The sequence below is a fragment of the Tetranychus urticae genome, chromosome 1 (genome assembly GCF_039701765.1).
Source record: "Tetranychus urticae isolate SD_2017Ah chromosome 1, NJAU_TeUrti_SD_1.0, whole genome shotgun sequence".
Lineage (NCBI taxonomy): Eukaryota > Metazoa > Arthropoda > Arachnida > Trombidiformes > Tetranychidae > Tetranychus > Tetranychus urticae.
In genome coordinates, this window is record NC_142958.1 from 14,179,470 (window position 1) to 14,199,983 (window position 20,514).

At 32.2% G+C, this 20,514-nt stretch overlaps 1 protein-coding gene and 2 long non-coding RNA genes across 9 annotated transcripts in view; 2 read left to right on the plus strand and 1 right to left on the minus strand.

The window, feature by feature from the left end:
* LOC107370181 (uncharacterized) overlaps positions 1–12,830 on the plus strand; it is a 26,756-nt gene extending 13,926 nt beyond the window's left edge. For both annotated transcript variants that reach the window (XR_016198763.1, XR_016198762.1), the window contains exon 5: positions 8,428–12,830. This is a non-coding gene — a long non-coding RNA (uncharacterized LOC107370181). The remainder of the gene's footprint in view (positions 1–8,427) is intronic.
* LOC107370176 (G protein-coupled receptor dmsr-1) overlaps positions 1–20,514 on the plus strand; it is a 63,212-nt gene that overhangs the window by 37,385 nt on the left and 5,313 nt on the right. The window contains exon 1 of one of the 2 annotated variants that reach the window (XM_015938169.3): positions 19,147–19,745. The exons of the other annotated variant lie outside the window; for it this stretch is intronic. Within the exon in view, the coding sequence (XP_015793655.1) occupies positions 19,741–19,745 (5 nt within the window). The 5' untranslated portion in view covers positions 19,147–19,740. Of the gene's footprint in view, positions 1–19,146; positions 19,746–20,514 lie in introns of those variants that run through there. 2 annotated transcript variants of the gene reach the window in all.
* LOC107370177 (uncharacterized) lies at positions 12,319–19,062 on the minus strand. 5 transcript variants are annotated; one of them, XR_016198814.1, is made up of 6 exons: positions 18,780–19,062; positions 18,023–18,704; positions 17,201–17,589; positions 16,797–17,029; positions 16,268–16,557; positions 12,319–16,186 (listed from the first exon to the last, which is right to left on the minus strand). It is a non-coding gene; the product is annotated as an uncharacterized LOC107370177 (long non-coding RNA). The 5 variants fall into 5 exon arrangements; XR_016198816.1 differs by having other exon boundaries at positions 18,175–18,704; positions 18,780–19,061; XR_016198815.1 differs by lacking the exon at positions 16,797–17,029 and adding an exon at positions 16,648–16,768 and having other exon boundaries at positions 17,215–17,589; positions 18,036–18,704; positions 18,780–19,059.

Sequence of the window (20,514 nt, forward strand, 5' to 3'; positions counted from 1 at the left end):
GATTGAAATCGGCTTAGCATTCAATTGCTCTCGAATTGGTCCAGAGATAAAAGTCAGTTGAAGAGTTTTATCAAATTTAAAGTCAATTGGACCTCTTTTACAGCTATGATAATGGTGAGCTAAGTGAAAGACTTTGAGCTTAGCATTACAAAACAAATGAATGCACTTGAATTCAGCTTCATCATAAAATCGGCATATCTCTTTACTTTCAATAGGCTTGTATTTAGGATAACCATTCTTTTCAATTGAAATCAGGCAGACTTGGTTTACGCATAGAAATTGATCCAAACTTTTTACCTTTTCTAAACCCAAATCGGATGGAAGTCCTTGCAACCACCGGATACATGTAATACAATATGGTTTAGTACATTTAGAGCACATCTTAGGCAAGATTGAAATCTGCTCGCAAAGGTTGCATGTTATCAGGTTTTTGAATCGAGCTAATTCAACATGAACCACTTGACCGGCACTTAAACCTTTGTAAAGTTTAGTGAAGTTGACGTTGTCAAGATTAGTTTCAAAAACATTATATTGAATCTTTTCACGAATAAAAGACTCATACCAAAGACGTTCTCGATCAGCCTTTTCCATATCTTTTTTCACATCCTCATGTGCTTTTTCAAAAAATTCAAGTTTATTGAAATCATGTCGCTCTTCTTCAGTTGGAGGACGAGGTGCAGGAAACATCGTATTAAATCGCTTTTGAGCTGGATCTGGTGGAGGATAAGGAGAAGTATCCTTTTCTTTGGTGTTAAACGTAGCAAGTCCAAGAGCAGTACGTTTAGGCAACGGATCATGAACATGAAACGAAGCATAGCGAGCATCAGTATTTTCCAAATCAATGTCAAAAATATCACGTTTCTGAACATCATTATTCTCGTCATTAGGCCAGTTGAATTCATTGTCGTCTAAAGACGATTTCTGTTGAGGTGTGAGGTCGAAATTTCCCCAACCATCATTAACTTCATTGTCATTTTCAACTGTAGGAGGAATTTGAACTTCACTGTCACTGGAAGTTTGAACGGTTTGTTCAGAGTTATGTGAGTCAGGTTGACTGTTAGGTTGATCCAAACCTTGAGAATCTGTAGATTCAATCAAATCAGGCACAGGTGCAGACATTTTGAGAATTGGAATTCTGCTATACAGGCACAGCACTAAATCACAATTTAGCTGATCACAAAATCGTTTAAAGTTAATCAAATTGTTCAAATCACTAAACCACCAGAGTTCAAAATTTAGCTTAGAAAAGCTCACAAGGTTACTCAAAGTTGAGTTAACGGTTTTTGAGTCTGAGACTTTCGGGGTAAAGTACTTTTTCGATGAAGAATCGAACTCAATTAAACACAGATAATTAGAATCAGTAACTTGATCAGAGGAATAAGGAAATTCAGAACTAATTTGAACTGAAGAATTGAAATTCTTAATTAAATTGGTTGAAAAAAGCGAAAAATTAACTTTGACCAAATAGTCAACTAAAGACAATGGAGGCAAAAGTAAAAGTGACGAGCAAATCTCTTTCTTCTTCTTTGGTAACAAAGATCCATAGTTACCATTGGCGATTAATTTAGCTAAGTGACAATTAGCGCAAGTTTTAAAACTTAACAAATTTTTAAGATTAGTTTCAATATTATCAGGCTTTTTCAAGCTTAAGTGGTTGGTTTTACTTCTTCCACTTCCAAGCTTTGCAAAGCTTTTCTCAACAACAATTATCTTAATTTGAATTAAGAAGACAGGCACAATTCTTCTTTGTCTTGTTACTGGACCGTGTAATTCATCATTTGAATTATTAAGAATTTCGTTTCGCATAACTTCTCTGTTAGCGGTTTTATATCTTCCTCTTTTCTTCTTTCTCTTTTCATTTAATCTCGCATAATATTCATTATCGGCAATTGTTGAGTGTTCAGAGTCACTAGCAACATTATTCTCATTACCCAGATCACTTGGCACATTAACAGTAATTGAGTTTTCAAACTCATTTTCATCAGCATTAAAATGCTCTAAGTCATCGGCATAACTTGTTTCAAATCCATTAGTTTCAGCATTTCTAATTACTTCATCTCTCAAATCTTTCAGCTCGTTAGGAATTACACCAACATGAGGTTTGGTGAGTTCAAGATTAGTCGTAAATCTTTCTTTAGTATCAGGATTTAAGAGTAAGGCAGATCCATTTCTGACACTTATGACAATGTAAGGGCCAGAAAACTTTGCAACCAACTTTTTAGTTGTTCCCACTGAGGGTCCACTATTCTTTACATAGCACAAACTTCCAATGACATAAGGATTTCTCTTTGTCATAGATTGCAATCTATCTTGATAGTAAAGTTGTTGTTTAATTAGTCTATCTCTAGCTAATTTTCTGCACTCTTCAACAGGCTGAGATGTTGAGACGGCTAACTCTAATTGTAGATCTATCGGCTTTTTCATTTGTCTTCCATAAACCAGAAAATATGGAGTGAATCTGTGTATCTTGTGAACAGAACCATTGATTGCTATCAAGGCATCTTCCAAAGATGTTTTTAAATCAATTATCTCCTCTCCAATTATTGATGTTCTTATTCTTTCGGCTAAAGTCCTATTTACTCTTTCTACAATCCCCTGACTTTGAGGATGATAGGCATTTGAAATCTCGTGTTTGATTCCAACAGACTTTAGATGTTTGCAAACATCGGTTGATAAAAAGTTTCTCCCTCGGTCAGTTTGGATAGTGGAAGGAAATCCATACAAACTGAAGTACTCATCAAGAAACTTGATGACATATTGAGAACTTTGATTAGGAAATAATCGAGCGTACACAAATCTTGATAGAGTATCTATCAATACTAGAATCACTTTCTTTGCACCTTGTTTAAATGTTATTGGACCTTGAGCGTCCATTTCGAGACGGTCTAAAACAGTTTCAGGAATTGGTTTTAGAGTTGGTTCTGAGTAGGTACAATTGGTAGACTTGCCAACATAGCATTTATCACAATTTTGACATAACTCTTTAACTTTATCATAGAGTAATGGCATCCAAAATCTCCTTGAAATTTGAAGATAAGTTTTTTCTATTCCGAAGTGACCTCCAATTGGTGAACAATGTTCTTCTTCAAACAGTTTAGGTAACAGTTTAGCATTAATCACAACACGATTGAAATCGTGGCCAATTGTTGGTTTCCGAAATAACAGATTGTTGATAAATACAAATTTTTCATGCTTCTTAGAGTTAGGTTCATTAATCAATTCATTGATAGTTTCTCTGATTTCTTCGTCTTCTTGCTGATGTTCTATTAAATTAACTTTCCAATTTTCATCTGTCTGGTAATGATAGACATGGCTTAATAAACTTTTGTTTAAAGGTGAATTAATCAATTTCATTTCACCAAAATCATTTTCAACTGATTCTTGAATTTCTCGTTTATCAAAACTATTCTTGCACTCGATAAGGAACAAATTTTCAATGTACTCGGCTTCAGGATCTAATTGTTTTCGGTGTTCCCATTCGTTTTGATATCTGGACAGACAGTCTGGTCCGTGAGATTCTCCTTTCGTGTAAACGACTTTAAACTTATAACTGGATAGGATTATTGTCCATCGTTCTAATCTTTGATTTTTGAATTTCAATTTTGGAAGTTGACACAATGCATGATGGTCAGTTTCGATTAGAAACTCTTCTCCATCCAAATAATGACGGAATTTTCTGATCGCAATCAGAACACTTAAGCATTCTTTCTCACTTACTGAATAGCTTTCTTGATGTTTGGCAATACGTTGAGAAAAGAAATAGAGAGGTTTCCAATGCTTCACTTTCTCAATTGGAACATCTCGTAAGGATTGAAATCCTTCAGGAACTTCTTGAGTTTCATCTTCTTGTAGTAATATACCTCCACAGGCAATATCACTTGCATCCACACTAATCTTTTTTCGCATGTTCGGATCAAAATGTACCAACATCGTCGTTTCAATTAATGAATTTTTCAATTTATCCAAAGCTTCATGGTCTTGTCGTAACATTTTAAATTTTCTTTCTTTTGATACCAATCTGTATAATGGAGCAGCTAACTTTGAAAAGTTAGGAATATAACGCGCAAAATAGTTATAACAACCTAGTTGAGATTGAAGTTGTCTAACTGAAGTTGGATACGGTAAGCGTTTCAACGCTGCAACTTTATCTGGATCAGGTCTGATTCCTTCACCATTGACCAAATGTCCTAACAAGATTAACTCTGTAACTCCAAATCGACATTTGTCAGTTTTCACCTTGAGATTCCAATCTCTCAATCGTTCTAAGACTAGCTTAGTATTATTCAGCAATTCATTCCAACTTTTTCCAATCACCGGAATGTCATCAAAATAACCTAGACATTCAACATAATTTAATCCATGTAAGACTGCATTCATAAGTCTCTGAAATTCAAATGGTGCACAGGCTAACCCCATTGGTAACCTTTTATATTGGTACTTTCCGTCTGGTGTAACGAACACTGTTTTACTTCTTTCTGACGGCGGAATCTCTATTTGAAAATACCCTTGGTATAAATCAAACATGTTGAAAAACTTTGCACCACGGATTGCTTCCAAGCAATCATCGATTCGTGGCATCGGATGATACACAACTTTTGTTAATCTATTTACAGCTCGTAAATCATTTAACAATCTAAAAGACCCATCAGGTTTTCCAATTAGCATTGCAGGCGAACCTCCTTCAGCCTGACTAGCATCTTCGATGATATCATTATCCAACAATTCAGAAATGATTTTCTGATACTCCAAACGTTTATCTCTTGTGCAAGGATAAGGTTTCTGGTATGGAACTTCATTACCTTCCATATTGATCGTAATTGGCCATCTCTCCCATGGCACCAATCCAAGATCTCCTTTGTGTTGACTGAATACCTCAGGAAATAGCATTAAAATGCTTAACATTTCCTTACGTTTATCCGTTGATAAACTTACATCCATTCGTTTCATTAATCTTTCAGCCAAAGTTAAATCTCTTTGCTCAACATGCAAATAAACAGGAAATATGTTATCAAACTCCTTTGCTAAACACATTTCATTCATGTAATTCTGGCGTTCAATTTCTTGCTTCAAATTCACTGGAGGAGTTAACTCCTCTTCATACCATGGTGACTTAGGTAATTCGGATAAAGTTTGAGCTAACTTTTGAGCTTCTCTCATCGTGTTGATTGTAGTTTCAGGTTGTTCAATCAATTTGTAAGATTCCTCGGCAGTACAAAATCGAAATAATAACTCCGGGCTTAACCATTCTCCATTAATTGATTCCTTAAGATTAACTTGATAATATCCACCATAGTTAACCATTCCAGTAAAAAATACATCAGTAAACCTGTTTCCAAATACCATTACTGGTTCCAAATTTCTCATTACCTGGAACTTGATAACTTTAGCAGCTAGCATTTTAGGATGCTTCATTATCGCGTAGGCAGCACCTTCAACTGGTTGAAAACTTCCTCCAATAATTCCTTTAACTGCTACATTCGAGGAAAGGACATAAGCTTTCAATTGTTGAGCTAGATTGTAATCTATGCATGCCGTACTCGCTCCTGTGTCAATTAACACATCACCAGTTTTGATAACTTCTCGATTCGGATAACACATTGTAAGTCTTACAGTTGGAAAATTTCTAACTGTATCATCAATTTTGGTTATCAATTCAACATATTCATCATCGGGTTTAACATCTTCATTCGCCATGAAAACAAAATCATTAACTGGAGCCTTTGGTAGGATTCGATTACGATCGATTTCTTTTACCATGTTAGCACTTTCTTTTGAAGTTGAGGCAGTCGGTTGAGTAGTTTGATTACGTCCAAACGTTGGTTGATTTTGCATTCTCAACTGAGCTGGTTGAAAATTACTTTTCTCGGTCTGATTTGAATCAGAATTACTTCTCTTTGGCATTCTACAATCTCGTGATGAATGTCCAATTCTGTTACAGTTGTAACATCTAAACGGTTGCTTTGTTACACTTCTATCTCCTCTTGAATAAGAATTGAAATTCTTCTTATCATCTCGTTTTTCATCTCGTCTGAAAGAGTCCACAGTTTTATCCACACTCTTCTTCTCAGATTTTTTCCTAAGCTCAATGTAGTAATCATCTACCATTGCAGCTTTCAAAGTTTCAAAACTTTTTGTTGATCTGGATCGTATGAGAGTGTCTCTCAATTCCGTAGGAATTCTTAACAGCACATCCTGAATAAATTCAGCTTTTGATGGTTCTCCCTTAATCTTAACCACCATATCTTCTAACTTTTTGAAAAAGTCATTTGGGTGCATATCGTAGTTCCATTTTAACGAATGGAATTCGGCTGTTGCCTGAGCAAGACAAGCAGGATTTCTTAATGCACGTTCCAAAGCAGCAATATAACTTTTACTAGTGTGTCTCTCTTGATCTAATTCTTTAGCGAATGGCAGAAATTCATAGGCCATAGCCTTTTGCAGGACATATAATTTGTCATCATCGTGACATCGTTCAATCTGAAGATTGCGTTTAACCGCTTGTAACCATCCCCAAGCATCCATCCCTTGATTGAAAGTTGGTAGAACTGGTAACTTTGGTTTACATTTCGGATATGATCTGCGTCGGTGAATATCTGAATCACTTTCATCGTCTTCATCATCGGTAGATTTTCGAGATTCTCGCACACTTGATCTGCGTACATTGGATCTTCTGTGACTTCGGTCACGTAACTGATTTCTATCAGTTTCACGGTTCATTTCTTTATCATCGTCAATTATATGAGATAAAGTATCTTCATAATCTGAAGCAATCAAATCGTCTACATCAACATCAGGTCTGACTTTGATTTTCGATGTTGTCGCTACATCACTCTGTTTCCACTCTTTCAAAGTTTGAGTTAGCACCCGTTTAGCTGGCGAGCCAATGGCTAATCTTTTAATAGAAGCCTCAGGAGTGAGCTTCATATGCTTTGGTGCAACACCAACTTTGATCACAATTTGCCTGATATCGGCTTCAGGAATACCTTCACTTCTGAATTCTTCGACCCATTGAGGGATTTTTATCTGGTCAAGATGATCGACTTCAGTCGATTCCATAATTTCTTGAGTTACCGTAGGAAAGTTAGTTAAAGCAAACAAGGTTGCTACAGCATCAAAAAATTGAGTCTTAATAACTTCAGGATTGTCAATAAAATTGATTTTCCACTTCGTCAGGAATTTACTCATTGCTTTTGAGTCCAGATTTTTTAAATTGCTAACGATCAGGTTGAAACAATACTCAAACTCGTAAGTATCACATGGCAATCCTGCCAAGGTCGCCATTTGAAAGGTAGTTGGGATCATTCAGCACAATTAAATCAGAACTTAGAATTGAAATTCTTTATTAACTTTTCAGAAGACTAACTCAGCCTTTCAAATCCTGAGTATTTCAGGTTCTTTTAGGATCACCTTGCAAATCGATACAAGTTTAAATAAAGTTGTAAAATAAATTGACTTTAACTTCTTCTAAGATTACAATCTTTTAATCACGGTTAACCAAAGTCTTTGTCTTTCACTTGAGATTAGTCAGGACTTTATGACCAACAGTATTGAAATACTAGTCACTTTGGTCAATCTTTAAACAATTAGCTTTCCAAAGCTCTAACTGCACTATTACTTGGCGTACTTAAACTTTAGACTAAGCACTTCTCAACAGCTTATTTTAGCCTCTGGAATCTTTGTATCTTGGCCAGGAAAGATTAGGAAAGATCAAAATGAGGAAGAATCTAATGAGTCTTTCGGGCTGATATGAAAGATCAAAATGAGGAAGAATCTGATGAGACTAATGCACCACCACCAAGTATTGAAATACTATTAAATCAGGAAAGAGCTAACTGCACCAACAGTACTCAATGTAACATATACAAGAAGAAGCAGCACAAACAGGAGGGTTAGAATCTCTTCGTCGAGCAGGAATGTCAAACTTGAAGGACAGACTAACAGCATAGAGGTCAGAAGTAGTTCACTACTTTAATTGTCTCAGCAATTAACTCAGAGTATTGGAATACTCAATTAGGGAAAACACAGAGTTTTACTTAAACAGAAATACTTTATTAAACATAAGAAATGAAATTAAGAAAAGATGAACTAGTTAGAGTAAAGCGTATCACATTGGTCAAATATTAAACTTGAGTGTAATAAGGCTTTAGTTTGAAAACTATGATGTTCATAATAACTTAACATAATTAATGACCATGTTGTCCAGTTATTTATACTAAAAAATACGGAAGGAAATAGGGACAATTGTAAGGAAAAGGAAAGAAAGCTGACATAGTCTCCTTGACTATATAACTGTGACAACCATAAACAATATAAATACGTCATTAATAGGGATTAATAAAAAATTGAAAAATGAAAAGTATTGAAATACTTAACCTAACATAAATAAATGATTTTAAAATTAATCTTGGGTAACTCTACCTTACAAAGGATAAAGCAAAAAGTGTAATAGAAATAATATGATTGATTGTAAATAATTGAGAGTAACATTTACACATAAATAATCAGGTTAGATGATGAAGTAGATCATCATCACCATTATGATTAGTAATACTAACAGGTTGAGGCTTATTGATTGCAAAATGAGGATGGGGATGGGGATGAAGATGAAGATGGGAATGATGAAGGGAATGATGATGGGAATGATGGTGGAGGAAACACTTATATTTTTATCATATCTTAACCTTATTTTGATAATAATCTGATGATAATTGATTGATGAGGTGAGAAAGGTTAAGATGATGAAAGTTGTTGAAAAAGTATAAAAACAAAACCCAAAATAATATGTGATCCGAATAATGTTAGGTTTAATCAACTATTCTTTATGTCAAACCTAATCATTATCTAAATGTACATAAAGTAATCCTGAAAACAGATTATCTTTTAATCAAACCAAAATCACAAATAAATTGTCAATATTGATCACAAGAACACAGTTAATTCCGTTAAAAAAAACGTAAAAACCAAAAGCACAAGTCGAGATAAAAAACTAGAGACACAAAAAGCAAGCACAAAAAAGGTTTACCAAAAAGATTAGGTGCAAAGTTCAGTACACAGTTGTCAATATCACAACATTACTAACCAGAAACATTAATTATAATAATTATCATCAACAATCCCATGAATCGATGAAAACAATTAACACAAAACAAGTCTTAAAAAATGAAAAACAATGAAAGTGAAAAACCGGTTAAAACAATGGCTGCCGTTTATGGCAAGGCGCCTAATCAAGCTCCATCCCTGTTTTGCTTTTGATAATTAAAAAAGGCGCAACATACAAATGGGCAACATTAAAACGATAATCTTTCAATATTTGCTCACATTTCACCTTATTATTAGTTGAATACATGATATGAAAACTCAATTTCTCAATTGTAACTCCCAATTGTGATCTAATACCAACAACAATCCAAACAAATGGTAATATCACTGATAATAATAACGTTAACAATAATAACTGGTTGTTACTCTCGGCCTTGTTCATAATCATTATACACACAAATATTATAATACATTTAACCTTAATTAAAATCTGACAAATATAAAAGCCAAGTCAATACCAAATAACCACTTGGAGTTTCAACTTTACCTTCAAGATATAATAATATAATAATAGAAGTGGGAAAAAATTTTGCAAATAAAATTATCATTATAAGCCTTAACATTTGAAACTCTGTTTTAGGTTAATCTGTAAAGTGAATTGAAAGACATGGAGAGAAAAAAATCCAAGTTAAATAACAAGGAATAATGTTGTGAGAATAAAAATAGAAGCAAAAGAAAAGTAATAAACTTACGATTGTTCATCTTGTTGATTCGGACTAATAAAAAGTACATTAGACTGAAATATAAATGATAAATATGGTTAAATTATTTTCACTTCATTCCCTGTTGATGTGTAAAATACAGATGAATGTTGTAACGTGTAACGTTTCAATGAAACAGGATGAAATAGGAACAACAAGATGGAAACAAGTGAACATATTAATGGCAATAATAATATTATTAGGAAAATATTACCAAATAATAATACAAAATAAAAGGTAAACTCTAGTTGATTGATGGAATCGCATTTCCCTTTCCCTTCATCTTCCATCATCTTGATCATCTTTAACCAAGTAAACTGTTTTCAACCAGTTTTTTGTTAACAACTGAAAGTTAATTTTTGACATTCATTGCCTTTCCCTTAACCTGATAACTATCAACTGGTTAACACCTTTTACCGGTTATAATAGACTCATGTTTGCTCAATTTTCTGGTCATTTCAGCTTTTAAAATGCTCCTAATCCAACAATTTACACTTTCTTCATTTACTTTTCAATGAGCTTGTTAGAATCGTTGATTGCTTTCGTCTATCGTTGTTGTCTTTTGTTTCATCTGATATTTTGTTTCTTCTTCAGTGAAAGCAAAATTAACTGTCAACCTTGATTGATGAGCTTTTCATGGTAAATATATGATACAAGTGAACCACTTTTTGCCTCAACTCTTTGTTGGCCACTTTTTCAAATTATAAACAATTGCCCTTTATATTAATATTTAATAGTTAATAAAAGGACCAACAATATTTTCTGGAAATCACTTTTTTCTCTGTTTATTTCAAGGAATATCAATTCACCATTTCAATCTCTACTCACTTTAAAGTCTCTTCAAGCCGGTTAAACGTTCATAAGTCAACTATTTTTTGAAAACATGTTTACAGTTTTGGGATTTTTTGGGCTTCTCAAATATCTTGATAAGATGTTTAGGTTTTTGGGTTCATTTGAGTACATTTTGTCTGGTATTTTTTTTTTAATTTGAAACATTTTCAAGCTTTTACCAGATTATTCGTCTAGTGTTATTTATTATCCAAAATTGACAAATTATCTCATTACTTGGAAACAGTTTACAAGAATAAGAATAGAATTGCTTTTGTTGTTCATAATTTGAAATTATTTGATAGCCAAAAGGCTTTAATTATCTTTCTTCATTGTAATGGCAGACAATGGCACTTTCATCAATTGAATCTACTTTAATTTGACTGTAAGCTGTGAGGTTATTTTAAGCCATGAAATCTTTATTGTGAATCAAATTTTTGCCTTTCAAATGAAAACTCAGGCTTTACTAAATTATTGTTCATATTTATCTGTACATTATCATGGCTAATAACTGTTGAATGACATGATATGATGACAAGATCAACTGTAAACAAGGAAATTGTGTTTAACCAGAAACTCAAAAAGATACTGTAAACAGTGAAGTTGAGGCAATAATAAAGAGTAAAGGTTTGAAACATGAAACATAAATCATAACCAATATGAAAACATTTCAATTGAACGAATGAATCTTCTTCATGATTCTTCAGTCATTTGATAGCTTCAAGTAAAGCTGCGACTTGACTTGATTAAAAGAATGCAATTCCGTCTCGACAATTTTAGCTTCAGATTGCGAGTAGATTGAGTCATTTTCAGGGAATAGATGTTTCCATTTTTCATCAATTCTCATTGATATTCAGCAAAAATTTAAAATTGTTGTCATTAAATTAATAAATCCATCATTACATTGAGGCTTCTTAAAAGATCAATTTACCATTATTTGTAACTTCATCTTGAAAACTTGAAAAGATTCTGAATTTTTGTCTCATTTTTGCCTTGCTTTTTGCTCTACAATTGTGATTATGTTACAAATTTTCAGGTAAAATGATAACAACAAGGTTACAACATGAAAAGAATAAGTTCATGACTTGAATTTTAAGATTTATAACAACATTTTCAAGTTTCCTTAAGAAAATGATCATTCAAGGAGTACAAATGTAATGGTAATTAGTTAATTGTTGCTTTAGTCACTTCTCTATCATTTTAAATACTCCAATAGTTTCAACATTTTAACTGTTATTAAATGTTGAATTTCACCATTTTGTTAACTTGTAAAGGATTACATCTGATTTTGCTTCAGGCCTAATGGGAAAATGATTTTTCAGTTGAAAATTTGAAGATTCAAGTACAATTATCAATTTACAGAGCATTGAGCTTTTGAATTTTATATTATATCTTTAAATATGATTAAGATGATTAACGTCCTTTTAAGCATTCAATTGTAGGAAAGAAACAATTCAAATTTTCAACTTCAATTGTCAATCTTTTTCAGATAAAAATTATGCAACCTCTTGAATTGTTTTCATTGATTTTTCATTTTAAGAATCAACATTTGAAATGCAACTTTGTATTGACTGATTAAGAGCTGATTCAGCTATTGATTGAATCGGAAATCAATCAATTGTACCAGAAGTTTATTAATAGTGTTACATTAACTGTTTTATTTCGATAATTTATTCTAAAGTCAAACTGATTAGACTAATAATGAATTGTTAATTTATTCATTGAGAAATTAATGTTTACATTTTATTCTGTTTGTTTTTCCATTGAAAATTCAGTGGTTGGCTTATTGTAAAGATTGGCACAAGAAAAGACAATTTTAATCAAATAATTAGCATAATAATAATGTTCCATTTCATGTTAATTTGAAATTTTTCTAATTTTCCTTTGTTGTGTCTGCTGATTAGGATCCATTCGGCTTTGCTTATCCATACATTTTGGTGCTAATCAATTGGTTAATTATTTGAAAGGAATGGCTTTTTTTATCATCAACAATCGACATCTCAAATTGTGGCTTAATGGTTATTGTCACTTAATTGCTAATCATTTAAATAATAAGATTGTTTCAACTTTGATGGTGATGTTGACAAAATTAGAATAATTTTCTGTAATTGCAATCCTGTCATTAACATGCTCCAAACTTTCAGTGTATTGCTTTGAGTTCATCTCAGTTTCCTTCAATAAATTTAACAATCAACAGATTCAGAGGCGCTTTCATTGATTATCCGGTAATTATGTTTCATTGGTCCCAGCATGGTTGATTGCTGTTTGATTGATTAAGATTGTTGAGTAAACTTGTAATATTTTTGAAGCAGGAGAAAAAAGGTGTAACTTTGACCCAAATTGATTTAGTGAAGTTGAAAGGTGTACAATAATTGAAGAGATGTCAACAGCTGATTAAATGGTGATGACCATTTTTATGCTGGTTTGATGATTGGATCAATATTTTGAGTTTCCGAGAAAAGGATATTTATGGTTTTAACCTGGATGGATTGTTGAAAATAAACAACTCTAAAGATGTCAAGAAGCAAACAAATCAGCTAAAAAATGTACTTGTAATGATGGTAGGCAATGGTTGACTGGATCAAATGGTGTCCACCAATTTACACCTTATTAATGGTGATGATCAATGGCAGGCAAAGTTATCCAGGTTAAACGTAATCAGCGAAATTAAATTGTAATTAATATTAGGCTTTTGTGAAGATGCAAGTAGATCTAATAATACATGGAGTGTGTTGAAACATGTATTACAAGATGGTTTTGTCGAGATTCACAAGTAAAACCTTTTCTTCCTCAATCCAAGTTAATGAATCTTTTAACATTTCCATTTGACGATAATCAGAGTTACGTTAACAAGGTATTGACTAACAAAATTATTTAATTGATTATCATTAATGTACGTCACTTCTTTCCAACATAAAACACTGTAACCATTGCAGTTGTCACAAAATCAGTGGAAACATCGCCAAACCATCATCATGTCAACATTGGCTACATTCATTTATACCATTGGTTAATACATATTTGCGCCAATTTTAAACTCTCCATGGGATTGATTGACAACAGTGGACAGGAAAAGCGCATTAAATTATTAATACAATTATTTTGTTTCCATTTAATTATTTTTGCCTCTCGAAATCCAGTGAAACATGATATTTATCAATGATATGAGTGACTCTCCATAAGTTAACATCCAACCAGTGATACATTTTAATTAGACTCAATTTTTTGTCGTTCTTGTTGTTGTTGTTCAAGGTAACAATTTACGTGACATTTAGCTTTACCATGATAAGATATCTGATCAATTTAAGTGGCATTTTTTGTTTCCTCGCCATTTTTTTGTCCATGTGTGTGTGTGTGTTGCTGTTTTTTAGGTTAATTTAAGCTTGTTCAAATGTTATTTTGTGTGCTCTTAAATCAGCTTTCAGTTTCTCTTGATCCATGTAATCAAAGTAACAATCCAATATATGTTTCATGTTTACTTTCTGTTCATCCATACAATTTTTTTTTCAAGATCATTATTGATTGATGTAGTTGTTTCATTTGACAACTTCCGATTTATTGATATTAAATTCACTTCTTTCTGTTTACTTGTTTCTATCATTTCTTTGTACTTTTGCGCCTTTTCTCCATTTGATTCATCAGCATCATCATGATCATCATTTCGTTTCTTCATTTTCTTTTTATTCTTGTTGAACATCTTCTCCAGTCATCATCTTATTCTTTCTTTTTCTACTTCATTGTCAGATATTTTGATTCTGTTTACTTTTATTATTTGGCTTTCGTCGTCAACTCGTTGAAATAGCTTAGATTACATTAACCTTGGCTGGTTAAAAGTAAAAGTTTAAACAGTTTACACAATCACAATTGATTTAATTTGATTCTTTTCCATCCAATGCTTGGTAATTCAACATGTACCATTGATGATTCTCTGAATTATTTAACATTCCAAGGGAAGAAAAGCTTTAATAGCTGTTTTAAGTAGAGTCTTTGGGCCCTCAATGTTTTCCAAGTGACCATTATATCCATTTTTGTCTTTAAATTGATGGTCAAAATTTATTTATCAACAACTCTTCAGTCTTATCCTTTGATTCCTCTCTGATCAAGTTAACTGGCATGTTTTTATTCCACTTGTTTCTCTACCTAAATTCACTGCAGAATGTGAATCTGATAAATAGAGTTAATATTCCCAATGGAAATTAATTGCTCAGGGATTAAGCCAATGAGTTTAATTGTCAGGAATTGCCAATGGATAGTTAATAAATAGCGAATAATGATTTGAGACGAGAGAAGGGTTATAATAAGGTTAACAATCAGCTTATTGTAATGTCCATTCACAACATCGATTATAAATCACCGATTTGAAGATGTAATAGAGTAAATGTTGCAATTGAATAAAAATCCAAATCAAGAGGGCAAAAAAAGACATTTATATGTTGAATCGGTTGAAATAGAGATTCTTGAATCCATCTGATAAAAACCAATTGAATGGGTTGCAAGTGTGACAATCATTTAAGATGTTGTTGATGTTAAAGATGATGAGACACAAGAAAGCTTTTCAAATTTAATCCTTCATGGAGTAACCATAAAAGCGCAAATATCTTTGTAAATATTTACTTATTATGAACGGCGATTTCACATTCAAGAGTAATCAAACACTTGCCAACTGACACGCATATTAATATATAATTTTGTTCAAATTGTATGAAATGAATCCCCATTTCATCAGTTGGAATATTTTGATTATGTTAATCTTTCATGAAGTTGATCTTGACGTAGTTCCCACCATTTGCCTTTTTTCCCTGTTCCTGGGTCATATCTAGGATGTTTATTGATCTGAATACCAAAGCTTTTCTGTTCTTTTTTTTCTTTCTCTTTGCTTCTCTTGGTGGCTGCCATTTTGTTAACATCATTTATGTACTTTTTAAAACACTGTAAAAGTGAATAATGATAATAATGGATGATGATGGAGATGATGATGCTAATAATAGTGCTGGAATCTTTTTCGTTAATTGATTATTTTGTGTCTTGATAAGCTGTTTCCATTACGGTTGATGAAACTTTTGTAACCTTTTTTCTTGTGTAAACTCTCCTTTGTCCAATTTTTTCAGTTATTCTTGTTGCCATCATTTTCTTGTCTTGTCTCATATTTTCCTCTATTTTATCCTTTTTTTTCGTCCGAAATTTTCTCCTCTTCTTCCTTGTTTCCTTCTCCTGGATCAATGATTAAATGTAAATAAATGTCGTCAAATTTTTGTTTGTCGAGGGTGACAGGGTCATTGAAAAGACCAACCCAGGTAGAATGGATTAATTTTCCACTTGATTGGTCGATGGATCCAATGAATCAACAAGGCATTCAAGTTGTTGTATTTCATTTGTCATCACCATCATCATGAGTTTTTCATCATGATCAATGTCTAAACTGTTTTCATGCTTTTCTTGTCCTTCCCTCAGTGTACTTGAGTTTGCACTATCCACATCATCAGGAAAGCCTTTCACAAGTAAAATAAAATAAAGATCAAGTTTTGCTCTTTTTGTCCATCTTCCGACATCTCGAACAACTGTAAATAATCAATTGAAGAAAAAAAATTGTTAACTTTCATTTCTCATTTTTATCATAAAATCAGTCTTCCTTTCCTTACCCAGTCTTTTCCATTCAATAACTTTGTCAATAAATGATTTGATTCCAATTTTCTTTCCATGAAAGATGCTTAAAATTATCTGATGACTATTCCATATATAATAGATTCATCCGGTGTAACGGTTACTATTAAATTGGTTACCAAAATGAGGGTTGGTTAATTGAAGAGAACAGTGTTTATCATGCTAATTGTAGTCCATCTTTCCATTCATGAAATCAAAAATTGATTTGCATGTTATAGACACCAATTGAAGATTCAAATCAACTCTCTAATGATACCTCATAAACTGGCTGCAAGAAAAGTGATAAAAAAAGAGAAAAGGTCCAGATAATTGTCAAAGGAATTGAAACTAGTAATTCATTAATTCATGGTCAACTAACTGGCCAATATGTAATTCACTTATCAGCTCTTTTTCCCTCTCTCAGACTCAATTTTTTTTATATTTGGCTAACTTGGAAAACCATTAATTGATCATTTTTTCCATCCAAAAGAAGGTAAAAACTGAAATGAATAAGCAATCAACTTTTACCTTGAACAGGTTGATAGAGTAAAACCTAAATCAATAAGTCTTTTTAAAGGTTTGTCTGTCATCGAAAATCGCCCATCTCAAAATTTGAAAACGCTGCTGAAAATAGTCTAGCGATCTACAAGTCTAGTTAACAGCGTTTTTGGCCTTTCATAAAATCAAGGTTATTACAAATTTTGAGAGGTCGATTTTTGGTGGCAAATAAACCTTTACATGTTATCCAATTTCATCGTAATCTAATTTGATTGCAAATTGTATCCAATCCAATTTCCAATGGTAAATGGGAAAATAGGTGAAAAGGTGAAAAAGTATAAAAAGATGAAACGATGAAGGATGAATGAAAAGAAAGGTTAAAGTAAAAAATCATGCAAAATCACATATTCAATCATCACTTGTCAGATTCTTACCTTCACTCACTTACTTATCTGTTTTTTGCATCTGTAACTATATATTCAGTCTCGATTCTGGTTTTACATGCAAAATGATTTTCAAATCAGTTGATATTATGCAGCGAACATTGAATGAAAAGGTTCTTCAAGATTTAGCCTGTGGCCTGAACTTGGTTAACTTTTCCTCAATCGATGATTGATAAGTCGAGCCTTTCAGTGAACTTGCTTTCTCAATTTTTGATTCATCGTGTTTCATCTTTCCTTTCATCTTTGTGAATCCTTAACCAAACTTTTGTTACAGGTTACTTCTCTTTGATTTCATTCCATATTTCTGTTGCTTCTTCAGTTTAGCTTTGCGTTTCCATCAACATACGAGTTTACAATTTAACACGGAGTAAATTGAAATCCTATTGAGAAAAAAAGAAACATTAAATTGCTATAATATAATGCTTGAATGATGATTTTGGAAATTGAAGAGAGCACTGAAATGATTTCATTTTTTTCAAGTTATGCTTAGCAACACTATTAGACAGTTGACATTCAGGCTTAAGAAACAGGGAAAAAAGATGCGATTTGAAGAAGAAAATATTTTCCAGAATCGATTGAGATTTTTACAGCTTATTGTCATTTTTTTCTCACTCTTTCCCTCGACATGCTGAATGATAGAAAAAAAATAGCAGCAACTTTTAAACTTGCCAAGAAAGGAGATTTGTAGGTTAGGTTAGTTGATAGAAAGTGAATGAGAAGGTGATGAACATATAATAGGTTAAGAGAGAGAAAAAAAATGATTGTTCATAAGAGAAATTCAGAGAGAGAAAAGTGTTTTAGGATGAAAGAGACCAAAATATGAAACCTTGGTATGAGCTTTATGATGCTTTTGATCTAATTCAGTCTCAAGTTTTTTTACCAACAAAAACGTGTCAATCTCAAGCTGCTATATTCTTTCTTCATCTTGTGATAATATTTCCATCACTTTCCAATAACACTTTCACCTTTTTTTAGATCAAATTTTTTTTACTGCTGTCCATTTTTGTTTGTAAACTTTCATTTGGTCACACAAAAAATATCCAGTTTGTTTTCATTTTCCGTTTCTTTACCCTTTCTTTCTTGTTACTCCACCTTCTGCTTTTTTTGGCTTGTATTTCTTGATAATCTTTAGTTGACTGGTCAAAATTATTTTTGATTGTAATTACTAGTATAACCACTGTAACTATGGAATCAAAACAAAAAGTAAATCTCTTAAGTTGATTGATGACAGGAGGCAGAATGATTCCTTCAATGTCCAGCATTTACAGTTGATCTTGCCAACTTTAATTCAAGATTACTTCTTTCAAACTGTTTCTATTTTTTACCATGTTGATAGTGGTGATGATGATACTAATCAACAATGAGATTGACAATCTGTTTAATCAATTAAAGTTAATTAATAGGATTTGAAGGGCCACCATCAACAACAAAGATTCCCAGTCTGGTCCGATTTGCAACTTGTAATGCAAAAGGAAAAGGTTAAAGCAACCAAAAACTAGAAAAAGGCAACAAAAAAAGCGTTACATTAGATTATGGAAGTCAGAATAATCAGTTTAGTTCTTTCTCTTACCTCAAATTGATCTTTTAACTGTTGAACTTCACTCAACCGAATTGAATTATCTCAATGGGAACATTTAATATTGAGTTAAAATTGTCAACAGAATCAGTTATAAAATAACTGTGACAATTCAAGTGAAACGATTTTAAAATGAAAGATTGTTTATGTCTTTGATGTTATTCAAAACAATGTTTGATCAACATGGTCGAACAGTCATTTCAGGTCATTTTAAGTGACATCGTTAAAGTTGATTAATGGTATTCAAGAAACACAATTTAAAACACTAATAGCAAATTCAGTCGCAATTGGGTTAAGAAAGAGAAAGAGCCAAAGAAAGAGTTTGCTAATGACCGTTAAGCTTTTTTGTTTTAAACAAGAGCCATCTAGAAGAAAAGATTGGAAGCTGTGTTTTTGCTTCAAGACATTTTTAATGCAATTAATTATGCATCTTTAATGTTTGAATAAATAATTAGTGATCAAAGCTTTGTTGAACCAACTATCAATGTGAATATTACAATAATTACCATGATTGATCTAGTTAATTTCATCAGAATCTTAATTTATATTTGCTATTAGATATATTGTTGATTTACTTTTCCTGTGAATGTGGTTTCAACTAATAACAATTGTGGATTGAGAGTAAAACAAGTGTCAATCAAATCGGTTAAACATCAGTTAATACCTAACCAAGTAAATCATCATTCTAATGCTTATTGATTGCCATCATAAAACATGAAATAATACAAAATACAACTGTACAAGGAAGAAACAAAAATGTACATGTTTTGATGTTCATCTGTTTAACAGACAATCACAATTTTACCCGAGAGAATCATGATTTGTTGAAGATGATCGAGACAAAAGTTCACCGTTGAATCATCATCATCTATTACAATCCAATTCACCTTCAAACACTGAATCAATGAATGAAGAAAACTAATTTCCGGCAAACTTCACCTTATTGAACAACCTTATGAGGTAATGTACAGTGGAAAGAAGAAAAGAAATTATATAACCCTGAGAAAATAAAAGTTAATCGTTATCAACATGGAATAGAATTGAGTTAAAAATTTAATTTAACAAATGAAAGGTTAAACTAATCAAACATTTAACTTGATCGAAAGAGAATGTCAAAATCCTAACATGAAATTGCCAAATTGACTCAACAACTAAGCATTTGTTTATATTTTTACTGATTCTTCCCGAACATGAGACGTTAAAATTGAAACGTTATACTGATTCAATAATTATTTAGCATTTTCACGACCAATCGAGATGCATTTCACACCATTTGTTATTCAAGAGAGGTTAATCAACTTTAATGTATTTACAATGGGAAATGTGTAAATTGTAATATCTTGTTACAATTGGCAAAACAATTGAGCAAATAATTAGCCTGTGAAAAAATCTTCTTTTGTATTGATTAATATTTTGGATAATGATTGGACAATAGCTGAAGAATCAGAATTGGTTCACTTTGTCTATTTACAGTGTTGAAATGAACAAAATGGCATTTGATAATCAATAAAGATTTGAACAATTGTGACAAGATTGGTTAATATCATATTTCATGGGAAGAGAGAGTCAGAGAAAAAGAATCAATGATTCCAATCTGTAACATGAAATATTAATTTACTAAATTGTTACAATGATTAAGTTGCATTGTTATTAGCATGTGTTGTTTACTTGAACCCGTTTATGCTCTTATCAGCCCATTAATTTGATCTTTTTTTGCTTTATTCCTTAT